General features: G+C 61.8%; 1 protein-coding gene across 5 annotated transcripts; it reads right to left on the bottom strand.

The window, feature by feature from the left end:
- Positions 1–485: 485 nt before the first annotated feature.
- NADK (NAD kinase) lies at positions 486–19,444 on the bottom strand. Of its 5 annotated transcripts, none has more exons than XM_037062181.1 (12): positions 19,363–19,444; positions 9,928–10,143; positions 9,078–9,161; positions 5,403–5,532; positions 5,139–5,247; positions 4,965–5,050; positions 4,405–4,507; positions 3,890–4,044; positions 3,582–3,681; positions 3,336–3,505; positions 2,632–2,714; positions 1,911–2,166 (listed from the first exon to the last, which is right to left on the bottom strand). In XM_037062181.1, exons 2-12 carry the CDS (start codon positions 10,095–10,097, stop codon positions 2,010–2,012), a joined length of 1,347 nt encoding a protein of 448 aa, XP_036918076.1. In that variant the 5' UTR covers positions 10,098–10,143; positions 19,363–19,444; the 3' UTR covers positions 1,911–2,009. The 5 variants fall into 5 exon arrangements, with proteins under 5 accessions (XP_036918078.1, XP_036918076.1, XP_036918074.1 ...); XM_037062179.1 differs by lacking the exon at positions 19,363–19,444 and adding an exon at positions 18,437–18,602; XM_037062182.1 differs by lacking the exon at positions 19,363–19,444 and adding an exon at positions 18,437–18,598 and having other exon boundaries at positions 3,336–3,493.
- Between the last annotated feature and the right edge of the window lie 145 nt (positions 19,445–19,589).

Raw genomic sequence — 19,589 nt, 5'->3', positions numbered from 1 at the left:
CTTATTCCAGTGTGGCCCAGAGATGCCAAAACACTGGCCACCGCTGTGAGGCCCTGCATGCACCCTTCCTACAAGACAGGTGGCGGTACCCGTAGGGACACTCAGCCTCAAGCCCCTTGAGGGGAGACATCTGCCCAACCCTGGACCTGCCAGTGTCCACAGCAAGGCGGACAGCACCCTAGGCAGGACTCACCATGGGGACTGCCGGAGCAGGACCCCACCTTCTCCACATGTGCCCAGAGCGTGAGCTCTGGAGGACCCAGCCCTCTGCCCTGTCTTTGGGGTGGTTACAAAGAACCAAATAAAGGTATCACTCAACCCAAATCTTAAAACAAGTGTATTTATTGAAAGGATCTGAAAATAGTAATAAGGCTTTCAACAACATTTAATAAATTTTAAGAATATTAACAGTATGAAACATTAAGAATTTACTTCCAAAAAATCCAAAGCTTTCTCGATCACCCCACCACCATGCTGCGTCAGGCCTGGGCTAACACTTGCTTTTCTGTCTAAACAAGTGATCTGTCCCAAATGCCACACTTCTGCCCGATGCCAGGGGTTGGGTGCATGGGGGACAGAGCGAGCGCACCTCCAGGTCCAGTGCCAGGCACTGCTGCAGTCCAGACACGGAGGCGCCTCAACAGGGACAATGGAGGGGGACAGCACTTCATCATGCGCAGACGATGGGGGTGGTACTCAGGCTTCAAGGACAGCGCCTCGGAGACCCAGCCACGGGGGACCGCACGCATGGCCCTGGGCGCCTTCATACATGCACAAGATCAGGGCCTGTGTCCTCCAAGTGGGCAGGGCACAGCCCCACCCATCACTGCCGACATGAGGCCCAGGGAAGGCACCCAGCCCTTCCCTTTGCCCCAGTCTGGCAGGTGAACGCACCGCTCAGGGAGACAACAGTGAATGGAAACAGGCCTGGCTTTGGGGTGGCTGCTGGGTGAGGGGCCAAGGCCACGTGCAAGCCCAGCCTGGGCTCCAACCCCGGGATCCACACCAGCTCTGGCCCCACATGGCAACACAAGCATGTGCTGGCGCTCGTCTAGGCGGCTGGCTGAGTGGGACAGCGGCTGGAATGACCGCTGTCCCTGTAGCCCAAGACCCATGTGAACGCCACCAACCCCGTCTCCACACCGGCTGGCTTGTAACAACTGCGAAGCCACATGGCTTCCTAACTGAGACCCCCTACAGTGGCCATGCTGGACTGGACGGATGGTCCCATGCCCCTCACACAGAACAAACGCAGAACAGGGCTCGGCTTCAGGCCTGTACTGGGCCTTCTCTCTGAAATCACGTTCCAAGTGTGTAGGACAGATGCAACACAGCAGGTCAGAGAGTCTGAGAGTCTAGAAAGTACACACAGGGTTGGAAATGCCTTCCAGCCTGTGGGGGTGTGGCTCCAATGCATGAGGAATGTGTGGGCTGACCTCTCACCTGGCCAACACCAGGCTCACAGGCCACGCTGCACCTGTCACGCCAAAGCAGGGGTAGGAGACAGGGCCTGGGGACCACGTGGGAGGGAGGGGACCCATCTGCCTGCCAACCTGCAATTGCTTCCCAGCAGCTCTTCAGCTGCCTTCTCCTACAGTGGACGGAGGGGAAGGGGCGGGGCTGGGGAAAGCACGTGGCTGAAGGAAGACCCCTGGCTGTGAGACAGGTACTTCCGCACCAAAGGATAGACCCGCCCCCGAGCCATCTCCACGCAGCAGACCAATGCCCGGAGCTTCCCGAGCAGGAGCTACGAAGACTTGGAGTCCCCAGCAACAGGTTCCGGCGGACACACGGGTGAGCTGCGTGGTGGCTTTCTAAGCTCTGTTTGGCGCTTACTTGGCTTATTTAGAAATGCAAAAAGAGGTCAGATTTAAAATATTAAAAACAGCTGATCTGATCGACAAAAGGCAGATTCTGGGCTCCTTCCCTGACTACAGACATAAGTGACGTGACAGCTGACGCCCAAGTGGGTATGTGACTGGGGACGACAAGTGTGCAGCAGGCACCGGCTAGTCCTCCTCCTCCTCGGCCTCCTCGTCCGTGAAGTGCGCCTGCCGCTTGCGGACGTTCCAGTGCAGACACTGGGCCAGGCTCTCGAACCAGTCGCTCACAGGGTCTCGGACGCAGATGGAAGGGAGCGGGTAGCACGAGGTAGTGATGCTGATGCTGGGGGCACAACGCCGCACGCTGAGCCCTCGTCCGCCCAGCCCACTGAGGACCCTCCCTGAGGCGGTGCCCGCCCTCACCAGCAAGGAGCCAGCCATTTTGGACCTGGCTCCTCAGCCTGGCCGAGACCCCAGAGGTACTGCCTGTACATCTTGGTATGAGGCCACACAGCCCACCCCAGTCCCTGGAGGAGACCCCAAGGGGCCTGGGGAGGACAAGGGGACAGAGAAGCCAGGCACAGCCAGCAAGGAGCTGGACCTGGCACCACCGGGAACAGCAACCTGCTAATGGGTGGCCCAACAGGCATGGGCTGCCAGATGTGACAGTGTGAGACAAGGACCCCTCTGGACTCTTGGTGACAAGTTGTGCCTACAGGGCCCACGTCACCCACGGCATGGGGATAAGGGCAGCAGGCTGATACCCAGCCGACTCCTCACACCTGCTCCGGCCCCACCGCTGCCCTACCTGTCTCCATGGCGGATCTCCTGCCTCTTCCGTCCATCCAGGGACACCCAGGCGGTATTCCTGGCTTCCGGTGACAGCATGATCTGAAGGGGACAAGCAGGACAGGTAGGGGCCTGTGTGTGTGCGGCCAAGCCCCTCAGGCCCCTGCCCTGGAGGGCGGCCTCAGCCGGGGGGAACCATGGAACCCACTCCGGGCCAAGGCCAGTTCCAGGCTGTGAAGGCATTAATGGTTTATCGCTGACATCAGCCCTGAGGGACAGAAAACAGAGGCCCACCCAGGCCCAGAGTTTCTAGACACCCCCACATGGCTGGAACACACAGCTAGATAGGGCCGGGTGGCTGGCTGCAGCTCGCTGAGAGCACACACAGCTCCAGCCCCCAGAGCTGGTGCCCACTTGGGACCACCCACCCCGCCCCAACCCAAGTGGACAGGCTGCTTTGTAGGGACAGAGCGTATGGCTGGAGGGGCTGGCCCAGCTCCCAACATGGCCCCCTGTGCAATGCGACCTACGGCAGCAGGAGCCCCGAGGACAGGAGGGAGGCCTGTCTGGCACTCGGCAAGGATTGGCCCACAGCCGGGGGGCACCAGGGTCAAAGCCGGGGGGCTCGAGGAGGTGCGGCCACTTTGGGCCAGAACCAGTGGTCAGTGCCATCAGCCCCAGGCAATGAGTCAAAGCAGAGAAGGTGAGGAAGTGGGCTCTGACCTTCAGCTCGACCCCTGCGGGGACCACAATGGGCCGGAAGGACAGAGAGTGGGGGCAGATGGGTGTGATCATGATGGCCGGCACGTTGGGGTGGATCATGGAGGCCCCAGCCGCCGCCGCGTACGCCGTGCTGCCCGTCGGGGTGGACACGATGACACCTGAGGGACAGGCTGCGGGGTCACTCTCCACGCACCGCCCCGGCCATGCGTGCCCAGAGTGCCCAGGACAGACCCAACGCCCACATACCGTCGCCCTGCACCGTGGTGATAAGGTGTCCGTCCAGGTAGACATCCACGTTGGACAGGTAGGAGGAGGGGCCTCTGTCAATCACCACCTCGTTCAAGACCTGGGGGGCAGGGAGGCCACACGCTAAGGGCTGGGCAGCACCTCCAGGTGGGCATGCAGGCCCCCGTGCTGCTCCTGGGAGGTCCTGAGGATGGGGTGGGGAGCTTCCCTTGGGGCCCAACGAAAGTGCCCCCACCCTGCACCCCTTTCTGGGTCCAGCACCAGGGAGGGCAAGGCTGGGGGCCCAGCGGAGGGGTGTGGCCACAGACCTGGTACTGCATGACCTGCTTCCCGGCCTCTGTGTCTCGGTCTGAAGCCAGCACCCCGTTCTCACTGAGCCCGTTGGGGGTGGCAGTCTTCTTCCCTCTGAGCTCCTTCACAACCTTGACCTTCAGCCGGCTCCGGAGAACAACAGCTGCATTCCCTGGGGGCACAGGCAGGTCACAGCCACCCCCCCACCCCCGCAAGGAACCCTCATCTCTCTTCTCCCGAAGTGAGAGCAGCACCCTCACCCTCCGAGGTGGCTCCCTGCTGCTCAGCAGAGGCAGAGGCTTCAGCCTGCCCGACGCAGGGACAGACGTCCAAATCAGTCAAAACTTGCAAGCCTCTGAGTCCCGAAGGACTCGAACACTGCTCTGCACACCATTAAAAACCCAACTCCGGTGGGGTGAGGACTAGGCGGCCAGGTGGGGGCACTGAGCGAAAAACGACAACCACACAAAACTAAGGAGATGGTAAGGCCAGGTTCAGAGTCGCATGTGGGTCCCAGAGCGTGGCGACTCACCCTGGATCACCTGTGTGACTTGGGTCTGAAAGTTCTCAAAGTTGAAGGGGGTCAGGAAGCCCAGGGAGCCCAGGTGGAACGCCATGACCGGAGGCACGCTGCCCTGTGAGCCGACGGGGCAAGTGACTTAGCAGCCAGTCCACCCACAAGTCACCCGACCACAGATGCCCCTGGGTCAGCGCCTGGCAGGGGCGAGGGGCTGGGCTGATGTGGTCAGCAAGGCCAGCAGTGGCGGAAAGGACAGTCCTGCCCACTTCGAGGCCTGCTCCAGTGGCCTCCAGGCCTGACAGCCTACCGCCCCTTGCAGGGGCCCTGCAGCAGTCTGGACAACCCCTGGGCCCCGGTGCAGACTCCCACCCTCTGGTGCTGCCCAGGGCTCCCCCCTCCCCTGTCCCCGAGAGCCAGCCCAAGCTGCTGCTGGCCCCAGCTCACAGCACCAGGCGGAGCGGGCCCGGCGCCTGGCCGACCCACCAACCCACAGCAGCGTCAGAGTCAGTGCACCAGACAACTGGCAGCCCTGTGGTGTGACTACGAGACGGCCACCTGGTGGGAGCCCGCACCTGAAACAGCGAGGAGGCGTGCAGCAGGGTCCCGTCCCCACCCAGGCAGATGATGAAATCGATCTGGTTGGAGATGTCGTCGTAGTCTAGAGGGCAGAACGAGACCTGCCATCAGGCGCCCACTCGGGGCCGGAGTGCCGGGTGCTCCCACGGGCGCAGGCCCCAGGGGCTTGCCTTCTCTGAAGGTGCAGAACTTCCTCTTCACTGGTCCAAAGCTGTCGTCGCCCATGATGGCGGGGTCTTCTAGAACCTTCTTCTCCACATACACAATCATGTTCTTCTCCTGGGCACGGATGGGTGTGTCAGCTCCACCACAAGACCGGCCGTCTCCAGCGGCCCGCAACTGTGCAGCGAGCCTCCGGACTCTGCCAGCCCTGCACCCCGCACACGCCCAGGCCCCTCTGTGACCCCCCGACCCCCAAGGTGGGTCCTGCTCACCTCCATCAGGTACGCGCAGAGCTCCTTGAAGGGCTGCAGCAGGCTGGCGTCCCGGATCTTCCTGATGACGAGGACACTCTTTGGGGACTTGCTCCATGTCAGCCGCTGGCTGGCAGGGTCCTGGATGTGCCTTTGAGAGGAGAGAAGCGTTCCCACCGGGACAGACACGGCACACGCATCCTCAGCTGCGCCTGTCGGGTCCTGTACACGCCCCACGGCTGCACTGGCCACGTCCGGAGCGGCCAGCCTCCCTCCCTCCCTCCCTCCCTCCCTCCCTCCGGGTGCTGGTCCCACCTGGAAGGGCCTGCTCACTCAGGAGCCCCATCTCGCAGGCACCCGCTGCCTGCCGCACCCACTGCTCACCTTCCAGGTCCCGGCCTCACACTGGCGTGTCTCTTTTGTCCCTCAGGCAGCTCCTGGAGCTGACCTCACGGGCACACCTGCTCCTGGAGCTGTCCTGGCAGGTGCCCCTGGCTCAGTCCCCGCCCCTCGCCCTCCCCTCTTCCCCACACGCAGCAGAGGGTGTGTCTTTCCACTGACACTCAGACCAGCCGCAGGGGCTGTGCCCTGGAGACACTGCGCACCCTCAGACCGGGCTTCCTGCGGGCACGTGTGTGGGGTGCAGCCCGCTTCCAGACCACTGCATGGGCGACTCAGCTGGCACTTCCCTTCTGCAACTGCGGTTGCCCGGTTTCAAGTCAGCAGAAGGGCCTGGGGCCAGGGAGACTCCTTCCTGATCATCCCGGGAACACAGGTCACGGCGCCTCTGTGCAAACCGCCGAATGCACAGCACGGAGGGAACCTAATGTAAGGGGGGGCCCCTGGGTGACGGTGGCATGTCCGTTGTGACATATGCACTCTCTGTGGGAATGTTGAGAGTGTCGGCCGCCGTGTGTGGGTGGGGGCTGGTGGGAAGTCTCTGCACCCGCCCCTCAACAATGCTGTGAACCCAAAACTGCTCTAACAATGTTTTCAAGAAGCAAGCCAGGCCCTGCCTGGGAAGGACAGCTGTGAGCCCTGGAGACTCTACCTGGATGCCGCGTGGGCTGCTATGGGGTATGGCCACGCATACTGTGGCCTGCAGACCCTCACTAAGAGGGTGTCCCAGGCAGGGCCCCCTGCTACGACTCCGATCTAAGTCACACGAACGTCCCCGGCCAGCCCAGGACCAGCTGGAACTCGCGTGGAGAACAGGGTCCGGGCTGGCTGCCACGGTGCCACAGTCGGCCCTGCCCGCGGCGGCAGGGTGCGCGGCCGCCGCCCCCCCAGCATGATCTCCAACGGACACCAGGGAAGCTGCCCCAACTGCTGACAGCCACACCACACACGTCAAAGCCATGGCTCATCTGGGTGCTTTTGCCAGAGGAGGTCCCTCACGGTCTCCTCCAGCAGCCTCACCACCACCCCAGGTGCACACGCAGCTCCCGGGCAGGGAGCTCCTGCCCCTGTGCTGCCTGTGAGCGGAATCTGGGCCACACTTCGCTAGCAACGGGCGTACAACACACACGCCACCCAACACTTCTGCATTTGCACTACAGACCTAATCTCCGATCCCCAAAGCTGAAAGTGCTGCGCTGCCCCGAAGGGACGAGCTGAAGGCCGTGTGAGGCAGGGAGCCAGGAGAGTGCCCCTGAACGAACCTGCAGCCCAGCACCGCAGCCTCCCTCTGCCTGTAGGGTCGGCCTGCCTGAAGGCCGCATGGAACGCCAGGTCCCCAGGCCACCCCTCATGGCGGAGACCAGGTACACTGGTGGCCAGGACAAGCCCCGCCCAGCCCCGGGGAACATGACACCTCTCAGCCACACAGGAACCTGCGCTGGGCTGTGGAACTGGCCCCAGGAGGAGCTCTCAGCGAGGCCCGGCAGACAGGCAGCACTCCCCACTCTGCCCAGCCCTCTGCATGGCCCTCTGCATGGCCTCAGGCCTTGGACGGGTGTGGGTGGCCGCCCCAGTCCTCTGTGCAAGTCAGTGGGAACCAAACTGGCGGGCTGAGGCAGAAATCAACGCCCTTCCTGGCTGACCGCAGGCAGGCTTGGCCTCACCCTACAGGGACCTGGGCACAAACAGGTTCCTCGACATCCCGCTGGGTTGCCTGCAAGTGAGACACGGACCCTTCCCCGGTGTGCGGGCCGTGGGTGCCAGATGGGAGAGCGGGGTGCCTGGCAGCGTGGCGGCTACCCCGTCTGAGCCTGCCTCACATGCCGGAGGTTCACGTGTGGGTGAGGCCGCACATCTCCCTCCACATCAGAGAAATGGCACCTGCGTCCGTGGTGAGGTTTTGCACTCCCTGCACGGAGTCCCGCTCCCTCTCACCGACGACCACAGCCCCACGGACAGCACAGACACAGGGCCTAGCAGGCCAGAGCTGCTTCCTCCTCAACCTCCACCCACAGCCCCGAGGACACTCTGGGGCCCTGCCCCTCTGCCTGGGGCACCTGCAACAACCCCACCTGGCCTGGGCCCTGATTCGAGGTTCAGGAAGCCAAAACACTCGGACGGTAACCACGGGCTTGGCCGGGAGGCAGTGGTGGCTCATCGGGGCGAGATGCTGTGAGGCCCTCAGGGGGGCCTGGAGGCTGAGAAGAGAATGAGGGGGCCCTGACCTTGGCCCAGCCCACGGGGCTGCAGGGAGGGGCCTGGAGGCAGCAGGTGAGAGGCCGTGGCAGTGCCAGTCTGGGCGAGGGCAGAGAGCAAGGCTGCAGGGCAAAGGGGCACCAGGGTAGCCAGGTTACCCAGGGGTCTGCTGTGCAGGCCCCAGAGGGGCAGGGTGAGGCAAAGGCAGGATCAGGACCCAATGACCAGACCCAGGCAGGCAGGAACCCCACCACCAGAGCTGCCGTCACAGTGTCCAGCTCTCGGCCCTAGTGGGAGGGGGTGACCAGGCCCCCCGGGGGGGACCCAGTGCCCACACCCACTTTGCCCTGCAGTTCTGTGGGCAGCTTGGCAGTGGTGGCACAGGTGCTGCCAGGCCCCACGCTGCCTGGGGTTGGGAAGCAAAGACCCTCAGACGGGTTAGTGGCCCAAGCACAGGGGCTGGTGGCCCCTCCCCTGTGGCCACAGCTGCCCCAGAAGCTGGGGTTCCTGTGGGGGTGAGCTTGCCACAGGTGCCAGGTGCCAGGCATGGCCACCAGAGCTGAGACGAAGTTCTGACTTTTTTAAAACATGAAGCACCAAGATCACAAACAGCACGTTAGTGTTTTCTCAGAAGACACCACACAGCCAGGCCCCTGCATGCCGGGGGCAGGGGACCTGGACAGCCTTTCGGCCCAGTGAAATTGCCCTGATTGCTCAGTGTTTAAATAGTGTCTCCTCAGGCACTGTGTGTGCAGCCACCATGGGTGCAGAAGGGCCCTGGCCACACCCTTGGGCCGAGGCTACTGCCCTGGTGCAAATGCAGCGCCTGTGGGCAGTCTGCCTCAAACTCAGAAGCTGAGACAGGCCAGGGTCTCGAATTGGGAAGAATCAAAGAGACGCTTACACCCACCAAATGCACAAGTGTGAAACATGTCATTCTTCTTCCTAAAGTTTTCACTAAAAAGACACGCAAACCCAGAAGTACCCGGGCACAGCCTGCCCACCCCACCTACGGGTCAAGTGGCTTCTCATCAAGCGCTAGAACCTTCTGCGACACAGCGGCCCCAGCAGACACTCCCAGGGGCCACCCAGCGCACTCACATGATGGTCTGGGGGTTCTGCAGCACACAGGCCTTGGGTCCGAAGGTGGTCACCGGGCACGGCCCGTGCAGAGAGCGCGTCCTCCTGCAGGGAGAGGAGGGGACAGCAGTGAGGCTCCAGCAGGCACCGTGCGGGCTGCGTGCCTCACACTCACAGAGCGGTCTGCATCCACGTCCTGTGGCCGGTATGGTCCTGGAAACCCCGCCTGGTCTGCAGAGCGGGTCTGAGTGCGCGCGCTGCCCAGGTGGCAACAGCAACCAGAGACACTGCGCACACCTGGAATAGTCCTCAGAACAAGGACCCGCCCCAGAACGGGGGCACATGGCCTGGGAATGGGCCTGGAATCCTATTCTGAGCACCTCCGCCCTCCTCCCCTGCTGGCACCTCTGACCGGCCACCGGCACGCCAGGCCCGTCCCCCACAACAGGACGAGCATGTTGTGCAAACCCTGGCACTGCTTACAGGACCCTTGCTTCAGAAGCAGGGCCCGGGCTGGCGGCATTTCCCGCAGTAGGCGGGCCCAGACTCGAAGTTTGTGCAAGAGCAGCAGAGCCGGCCTGGGGCTGGGGGGCGGGGGGGGGGGGGCACCTGTCCGGCTGCTCTGCACTTGGCCTTCGCCCTCCACCAGGCCCAGCCCGGTGCGGAGCCGCAGCCGCATGCCTCCACATCCGCAGTGCGCAGCCACCACGGAGGACAGGCCAGGAAGGCGCGCCCGTGCGCCCGCCGCCCCCGCAGGGACCCACATAGGCTGGTGCAGAGGCGGCAGCACAGGCCCCGAGATGGCCCTGTCACAGAGCCCGGTCGGTGGGTGGGTGGGTGGGGAGGGGGTGGCCCAGGAGAGCCTACGCACCTGAACTCCTTGGTGCTCGCTAGGGCAGGCGCGGCAGACAGGCTTCGGGATTTGGCCCGGCCACGAATAGGACGGCCCAGCACCGTGTCCTCATCCCCGTGGCACGCCGCGCAGCAGTAGGAGGAGTCTGCGCTCAGCCCCTTCCGCGAGCCGACCTTCTCGGGCTCCATCTCCGTCTCCGGCGAACGAGGGCTTCGGTCAGAGAAGTGCCGATCCCTTCATCGAGTGAAACACAGGGTGGTGAGCATGCGCACAGCACATCCACCCACACCAGTGTACCCGCTCTGTCGGGGAAGGGGGCTGGAGTCTGGAGTCTGCTTTCCTAAACAGTTTCCGTCCAGAGGTATTGACAAATCTAGAGGAGCTTAAAGTCAAAGAACAGAACCCACCACGATAGGGTGGCAGCACTACTCCCAAATCAAGTAGGGATACGGCAGTTAATTGAGAGAGTCTGGGTACAGTTTTAAATGCCTCGGTCCAGAAACGCCGCATAATGTCCGTGCAAAGGCGGCCACAGGGGGCACCTCAGACCCCACGCCCTGCACACAGTGCCCGCGAGCTCAGCCAGTGCCAAGCCGGACGCCCAGACTAACCTGTATGACCCTTAGAGACGACTCCAACTCCCCAAAGGAGTGAATACAGAGGACGTGATCATCCAGGTGCAAACTAGGAGGCACTTACAAACAGCGACCATATCCAACAGGTGAGGTTACCAGCGAGGACCCAGCGGATAGATCTGACACACAAAAACCAATGGTGTTTCTGTGCACCAGCAACGAGCAAGAAACTGAAGTTTAAAAACACCACGGTCCCGTCACTAAAATGTAAAATGTGCAGGGAAGCAACTGGCAGAAGTGTGGGCACCTGCTTCCAATACAAGTCCGGGGCTGTGGCAGCGCCCAGGGGCCAGGGGCCACCGTGCACGACAACACCGCACGACACACGTCCTCTGAGACTTCCAGAGAATGAAACGGACTTGCTGCGGGGTGGTTTCACAACAGATACAAGGTATCTAAGAGCCTGGGCCTCTCCAAATGGACAGTGTTAGATGTCAATTGCACCTCAATAAAAAAAGAGTAACATCCCACAGAAAACTCTGCATCGCCCCAGACCGGACTGCAGAGGACCTGCAACAGCTGAGCGCTGAGAAAGAAGGGGTCGAGGCCCCGCACTGCCGAGCAGCTGCAGAGGGCGGAGGGCGCGGCACTGACCTGACCGAAGACAGACAGACACGCCACCCAGAGGACAGGACGGCCCCTCACAAGGGTGCAAGGCGGGGGCCAGGAGATGACCACCCTTCACGGCCGGTGGGGCCAACTTGACAGCCACCTGTGACAGGATGAAGTTAGAGCCCCTCATGCCACAGGCAGGTGTGAACTCAAGTCAAACTACAAGACTTGTAGGAGAAAGTGCTGGAGAAAGACTTCCTGGTCTTGGCTGAGTGCTTTTGCACTTTTTCATTTATTTACTTTAAAAGATTTATGTATTTGCTGAGGGACAGGAAGGGAGAGAGGGAGGGAGAGAAACACTGACTGGTTGCCTCTTGGACCAAACCCACACCCAGGCATGTGCCCCGACCAGGAATCAAACCAGTGACCCTTTGATTCGTGGGAGCACACCCAGCCAGCTCAGTCACACAGGTCAGGGTGGCCAAGATGTGTCAGACAAAAAGCACAAACTAGATGAGAAACTAAACTCCATTACAGCTAAAAACCTTTTATCCTTCATAAGACACTTAATAAAATGAACAGTGTTAATACAAGCTGCAGACCACAGAAAATATTTGCAAAACATGTGACAAAGGAGTTTTTCTCGGAATATGTAAAGAACTCGGGAAACTCAGAAAACAAACAAGCCTATTAAAAAATAGGCAACAGACCTCAACCGTGGGCAACCCCTCCAAAGCAGCCCATGAGAAGCCCAATGCCAGCAGCCACCAGGAAAATGCAGTCACAACCACAACCAGACCCCACCTGACGTCCAACCAGAACCGCTGCAAAGTAACAGAAGCGAGTGTGTGTGGAGCGCTGGCAAGGCCCCAGAGGCCGGGGGCCCTCCCGCACGCCCGGGAGGAGGGAGCGCGGCACAGTCCTTGGGAACCGGCCGGCAGTCTCCTGCAGTGTAAGACAGACGCACTCCTGCTTTGTGCCACAGCCGTCCCAGCCGGCAGAGCTCCGCCAGAGGACGACACCAGTGTCCACAGAGACCCCCAGGAAAAGCCAGTGACACCTCAGACTGGAACAGCCCCCCACGCAGGTCCCCACTCAAAGGGCACCTCCCTCCCGGGCCCTTCCCCCCTCTGGCAGCACGGGGAGCTGCCCGCCCCAAGACTGACCTGCCCTCGGGCTCCCCCTCTGTCCTGTCTTGGAGCTGAGGTCCCTGAAAGGCCCTCCCTGAACCCCATGAATGTCAGTGGCCCAGAACAGCCTCACATTCAAGGCTGACTCAAGGTGCAGGATGGTCTGGACAGAAACCTGCTCAGTCAGCAGGTGGGGACACTCACAACCGTAAGCTGCACAGGTTCCCCAGGTGAGGACAGCGACCCGAGGACCAAACCCGGCGCTCGCCTCCCTCCATTTAGGAACGAAAAGGCAGGGACGCGGAACAGAGCCTGGGAGGAAGCTGGAGCACAAGAAGCAGACACACCAGGACAGACCAGCAGCCAGGCAGCGGCCCATGTGACGGCCAGGTCCAAAGGGCCCTGGACCAGCTGGTTGGAGACACGGGCCAATTCTGGCCTGTCGTATGAAAACACCCGATAGACTCGTTCACCTGGTCACAAAACCTGTTCAAAACAAGCAGCAGTCGCCTTGACTGAGCACCAGCCCCGGCTCCCTGCTCCACCAGAGGTCAGCCACTCAGTCTTTCCCGCGACCCCAGGAGGCCAGCACCCGGGTGACAGCTGTCCCCTGTTGTGCACGGGAGTCAAGAGGCCGGCCCGGCCGGTGCGGCTCAGTGGGCTGCAGCGTCCCTGAACTGAAAGGTCCTGAGTTTGATCCCCCACCAGGGCACACATGGGGGCTGCGAATCCGACCCTAGGTCTGAGTGCACAAGGAAGGCAGCCAGTCCGTGCTTCACTCTCAAATCTAACCTCTCTCCCTAAAAGCAAAGGAATAAAATGTCTTTGGGTAAAGGCTGAAAGAAGAAGAGAGTGCCGAGCTGTGCCCAGGAGGCCTGGAGGCAGCCCCTCCCTGCTGTGGAAGGCGCCAGTCAAACAGCGCTCTAGGCCTCTCACCGAGGGCCCCGCAAGCCAGCTTGCGGCCACCAGGCATGAACAAGAGAATGACTGCAAATACCGGGACAGAGGGTGGAGTCCGTGAGGAAGAGGGGAACAGATCACATAAAAAGCAGCTGTGACCGGCACAGGGCAGAGGTGACAGGAGATGTTTACTTCACTCAACCAGGCAGGTGGCCCAGGTCTTCCTGGGTGTCCCCCCTCCATCCGAGAGAGCAGGGATGGGAAGCAGGTGACCCTGCCAGGCCCGGTCCTGCTCGCTCCCCTCGAATGACGTGTCCTCCTCAGGGCCCCACCACTGGGACGGGCACAGCTGGCCCCTGGACTGGCACTCCCAGGCCCCTGCACACAACCGAGGTGGACAGACATCGGCACCAACTCGGCAGAGAGGCCCAACAGAGGGGTCAAGGCTGGCTCATGCCAAGGGCCCGGGGAAAGGAGAGGACCCTGCAGACCCCCTTCCTGGGCCCAGGGAAACGAGGCCTGGCTTGTCCCTTTCTGAGACTCGGCCAAAGGCACGCCGAAGGGTACAGCCAGGGTGTGCCTCCTGGGCTGCAAGGGGCTGACTCCCACAGGGGAGGCAGGTGTGCCTTGGGAAGTCCCCACGAGGAAGCAGCGGAGCAAGCGGCTCTGCTTGGGCTCTAAGCTGCGGCCAACAGGGGACACCGTGGCCCTGAGCCCCGCGGTCCCACACCGGACCCACAGCCTGAGCTGGAGGAGGGCAACCCTGAGAAAGTGATGAACGGGCCCGAACAGCTGCGACGGAGTCGCCAGTTCCTGGTGTGTGGTGCTGCTGTGACAGGCCCCACGTCCAAAGGAGCAAAGCAGCTGACACAGGTCTCATTTGAGCGGCTGGGGTAGGGGGGGCAGTCCGCACAACGCTCCCCGCCAAATTTCCAAGTTTATTAGTTAGGAAGTCACCTGGCCCCAGCCAGCTCGGCTCAGCGGGGTGGGCGTCGTCCCAGGCAGGGCGCTCGCCTGGGGTGCAGACCAGGTCCTCAGCTGGGGGCGCGCAACAGGTAACCACACACGGATGTTTCTCTCCCTCTCTCCAATAAAAAAATAAAAAACTGAATAAAATCTCTATTAAAAAATTAAAACCCTACTTAAAAAAAGTGGTCGCACAGACTCAGCATTGCACAAAGCAGTGAGTGCCCAGGCCCTCTGTCTGCATGGAGGACACCCCCCGGGTCCCACAATCCCCCTCGCCTTGCATGCACTGCCATGGTCCCCCCACCCGAGCCCCACAGGAACGAGGCCCACAGCAGGCTCCAACCCCACTGCACTGCCCTGGGCGAGAGGCAGGGCACAGTCTCCATAGCTCGGTGCCCCAGTGAAGCCTTCTTGGCTTTACGTGCAGTTCCTGGGTCACGCGGGCTGCACCGAGCCCTGGGGCAGCAGTCTGTGCTCTCCAGAGTGGACTCAGTTCCAACAAACACATGTTGGAGAAGGATTAGCCCATCGCCAACAGGGTCTGTTCCGGGAAGGCGCGGCCGGCACAGTCAACAGGACGCAACGTGTCAACAGGATGCAACGTGTCAACAGGGTGGGAAGGGAAAACTCGAACACCCGATCGCAGCAGTAGATGCACAACCGTACCCCTTAAGATAAGCATTTGTAACAATTAGGAACAGAGAGGAACGCCTGACCTCGATAAAGAACACCTACCAAAACCCCACACCAACGTCCTGCTCTACGGTGAAAAGATGAACACCTGCCCGAGCTAGGGAGCAAGGCCGGAGGCACGCCACCAGGCAAGGCAGGGCAGAGCAGACAGAGACAGGGGCTGAACCGCCACCAACCGGCACTGAAAACCCTGAGATGTCAGTGTAGTGCCACATGGTGGCACAGGGGTGTCCGCCTTCCGGCATCTCTGGGCCACAGTGAAAGTAGAGCTGTCTTGGGCCCCACATTAAACTCACCGGGACATGTAATCACAAAGAAGTCTCATGATGTCTTAAGTAAACTTACAGTTCTGCGTTGGGCCGCTTCATGGCCCAAGGGCCACAGGCTGGACACCCCCGGCAGAGGGCTTGCGTGCTGGAAAGAGCCACACACTGACGGGAGAAACCAGAGGCTTGGCCCCAGAGTGGCCCAGGGTTTAACTGGGCATCCAGAGTCGGGCCGAGACTGCCTGGCAAAGATGAACAAGCGTCTCCCGGAGCTGCGGGGGAGGTGAAGGCCCCAGAACTGACAGCACTAGGGAAAGACGAGCAGAGGCGATGGCTCTTGCATTAGGACCTGCCCCCTCCCTACAGTGGCCCGCCTGCAGCGGCCAGCAGCGCTGGAAGGCAGATCTGCAGGCTGTGGGGAGGGGCAGGGCGGATCTTCCCCCCAGTGGCCCTGGAGCACTTGGGCACCCACAGGCACAGAGCGAGCCCCGCCAAACGCCACACCCTAATCAAAACCAACTCAAAATGGGTCAAAATCTATTGTGTTTAGTACAACTCATAAAGTACAAAACTTCTGTAAGAAAGCACAAGAGACACTTTTGGAACTCAGAGCTACAGAGAACTGTTTACACGTGATGTAAAAAGCACAGTCCATAGAAGGGAGAGAACGGTACAAACCAGGCCTCGCTCAGACTGGAGGCCCCCCACCCCCGAGACCCTGCCACAGGAGATCAGAAAAGGAGCTGCAGGCTGGGAGACAACATCGCAGACTCACTGCCAGAGGACACCGGTGTCAGGAGCACATGGGGAGCTCCCATGATGCAGCTGTGAGAAGCCTCGCAGCCCACCGGGAAGCGGGCAGGGAGGTGGGTGGCTGAGAGGACAGTGCACAGGCCTGTGCAAGGGTGCTGGCCACGGGGAAGTGCAAGTGGACAGCATGAGGAGATGTCGCCAGACACCTCCCAGAACCACCAAGAAAACAAGAGCCAGAGGTCTCAGAGACGGGTCCCGCATGAGGGTGGGAATGACAAAGGACAGTCTCCTGGGAGGCAGGCAGGCAGCTCCATTTGAACACTGAACACCCGACCTGGCACCCGACCCAAAGGAAAGCTAGTGTCCACGTAAGAACCCCCACAGGGAGCGCACAGCGGCTTTACTGAAGGTGGGCCGGCAGGAGGGAGGTCTGGGCACCACAGAAGGGCAGGCCACTGCGACCTGCAATGGCTCAGTGGCCCTCAGAGCAGTCGCGCGGATGGAAAGGCCTCTTGCAAAAGGCCAGACTGAAGGGCCCCACTGCACAGCACTCAAGACGACCGATGACCTAGGAGGGGCACAGGGCCTGGGCAGGCTGTAGAGGGCGGTCCCAGGGGCTGCCAGCTGTGAGGACAGTCACACACAGGCAGACTTGGGAAACAGCAAAGTCACCTACACGTGACACGGGCCAGGCCAGAAGAGCCTGTGCCGCAGTGCCCGCCCACCCTCCTCCCACGCCCACTGACCACTGTTCTGACACGTGAGCAGTGCCCAGCAGCTGGGAGGGCACAGGGGCTTTCTGCATCGTGTCCTGACCGCCCTGGGGGCCACCATGTTGCAGGACCATTCGAGATGAGCTCGGGAGCCAGGCTTCCTCCTGAAATCGCTGGTCCCATGCCGGTCAGGTCAGGGCCAGGTCCCTGGTGGGGGTGGATGAGAGGCAACCAACCCATGTTTCTCTCCCTGTCCTTCTCCCTCCCTCCCCGTCTCTCTGAGAAAAAAAAGAAGCAGTTAATTTAAAAAAGGAGGTAAATCAATGAAAACATCTTTAAAAACCCTCACTATACACAACCTAGAGGTCATTCACATTTAGTTGCAAAGACTAACCTGATGACCAGTCAACTAATCCATGAAAAAGTCACATTAAATATGAAAACTCGCTTTAAAATTTACCTCCAAAGCATATTTTTGACAATGGTGAGTTGGTACATTTCATTCAAGCCCATTTGGTGTGTTGACGGCTCTAAAAAAGATGAAATTCGAACTCTGCCCGAGTTCACTCCCCGGCCCTGAACTTTCACCGACAGCCTGTGGGGGAGTTGGGACTGGAGCCACTGGGGCCCAGGAACAGGGTTCAGTGAACGAAAACTCTGCAAGCACCCCCCCCCCCCAGATCATGACGATCCAGTGCAAGCTTTTTAACCCGCGACCACTGATACTGAGTGAAAAAGGAGCGTCCACTAGGCCACACAAGTGGGAAGCTGTTCAACCTCACTAGTCAGCGCAGAGCCAGGAAAAGTCCGTTAACTTGCCTCCGCTCCTCCCTCAACAGACAAGAGCGTGTGGGGAGGCTGAGTGCTCCAGGGAACCGCGCCTTGCAGGGGCTGTGGGGAGGGGCCCAGGCAGGGCACTCGAAGGAGGGCCAGGTGGGTCAGGGTCAGGGCCAGAGCAAAGGGAAAGGCAACGGCACCACCTGCCCGCAGGCCTGTCTACAGGCCCGGAGACCCCGAGGGCCCACTCCGACGGCCCACCCTGCGGGTCCCTCTAACTGCTCGGACACTCGGGCTACAGAGAAGCTGCGGTTTCAGGTAATAAAGACAAAGGCCACTGACTCCTACAAAACACTCCCTGCCTTCGCCGCACCCTCCCTCCGCACCTCTTCAACATGCTGGAGGCACCTACCTTTTCTCAAACGTCTAGCTCGGTGAAGTCGACTCTTTCCTGCTTTATTTAGTATCAGGGGCACTGGTCCCCTCCCGTATGGCAGCCACCTCCGCTCCCCAAGAATGTTGCTTGGCCGGCTAGGGGGCCCTTGTCACCATGTGTAAGATTGCACGCGGCTACGGACTGGCAACACAAGCTGACCTCAAGTTCAAAAACCTCAGAACCGCCTCCAGAGCCCGCCTCCGGGGACTCCTGGGCCTGCACTCGCTCCGCCCCTCCGTGGCTGGGGCAAAGGTGACCACGGGGCAAGGTGTGGGCGCCGCGCAGGGGACAGAGGGCAGCGCGGCCCGGGTGGGGGCAGGATGCGTGGGAGGAGCCCCCGCAGGGCGACATCCGGTGCGCCGGGACACCACCTCGCTTATCCCGCCCGAAGGCGCGGCCAGGGCGACTCCCCGGGTCACGCGGAGCGGGCCCAGGGCCGCAGCGACGGGAGCAGGTTACTCCGGAACTAGGCCGCCAGCGGGGCCTCCGGGATGAACGCCGAGCTCCAATCGGCGAGGCCGCCCGGCAGCGTCCCGGGGACCGGGACCGGGTGGCCGTCGTCCCCTCAAACCCGGTCTAAGTTCGGCAGATGCCCCCTTCCCGGGACTGGGGCTGCGACCAGCACCTCCCGGCGTCCACACCCCGGGGCCCCGACCCCGCGACCGCAGGCGGCGGGCCGGGCCGAGGGGTGGCGCGCACTCACCGTTCGCTGCTGCGGGCGCCTGCGGGACCGTCTGCCTGCCGGGCCCAGCCCCCGGACTCCGCCGCCCCGCCGCTGCTCGTCCTCGCTAGCCGCCCCCCGGCGCCGCGGCCGCCCCCTGCCCCATGGCCGCCCGGACCGCGGCGCCGGCCCGCGTCGGAGCTTCGCCGCCGCGCTGCCAGTGCGCACGCGCGCCCCGCCCACAAACGCCAGCGCGGGGCGCAGGGAGGCGGTCCTAGTGCGAGTGGTGAAGCTCTGGCTGCCTCCGAAGGTGATTCGTGGTCCCCACTCACCCCGCCGCGTCGGAAGCGCGAGTGGCCGTCCGCTCCCCCCTGACCCTAACCCCTGACCCGTCCCGCTCCCCTCCCCCGAAGTCTAGGCCGGCTGACTGCCGTCCCCATCAGCGGTGACACCACCTACCAAGGATTCCGTGACGACTCTGCTTCGAAGGAACCTGTTTCGGGAACCAAAACTCAGTGTCAACACCTGCGATAGACCCGCGCCCCTGCGCCGGCGGCGCAGCTGGAGGGAGCGGACCTCGCCCACCTCCAGCGGCCTGGCCGGTCGGTTCACACTGCCCAGCCTCAGTGGCTCTGGACCTGCGGTTTGAGTAGAGCCCCTGGAGGGTGACCTCCCGGCGCTGTTCCCCCCCAGTGCAGCCTGGCGGGTCCCAGCAGTGTGCTGGGGATACATTGAAGAAGCTGCTGCAGGGGCACCGCAGGACACGGACCCGGGTCCGTTTGTAACCTGCCTGGCTCCCCCTGTGCCAGCCATCATCCCTTTTCTACACCGGGGTCTCCCCAAGAGGGAGTCCCCCCACCCCTCTGCAGCAGCTTGGCCCCCAGCTTGCCCAGCATTCCCCCCCCGCCCCCGCCCGCCACTGTTGTTAGTCTTCTCTGGCTGGGATTCCTGGCCCGCTGTCCACTGACCTGGAACACTGCTGGCCGAAGAGAACACGGCTCGCTACTGTCCTAGGACCACTGGGCAGTGAGAGTACCAAGAGCACTCACAGTGAAAGGAGGGTCAAGCAAGACGGGACTTTGCCGGGATTTCTCAAGCTCCGTAACTTCCCCATGTTGTTTTGTAAAGCCAACTTCTCTTCCCCAAAGTGAGGGCCAGCCACACCCACAGGAGATGCCTCCAGAGTTGCACTTTT

The sequence above is a fragment of the Sturnira hondurensis genome, unplaced genomic scaffold (assembly GCF_014824575.4).
Source record: "Sturnira hondurensis isolate 20B ecotype Veracruz unplaced genomic scaffold, ASM1482457v3 Scaffold0013931, whole genome shotgun sequence".
Classification (NCBI taxonomy): domain Eukaryota; kingdom Metazoa; phylum Chordata; class Mammalia; order Chiroptera; family Phyllostomidae; genus Sturnira; species Sturnira hondurensis.
The sequence above is the reverse complement of the archived record's forward strand: the minus strand, read 5'-3'. Positions and strand labels throughout refer to the sequence as shown.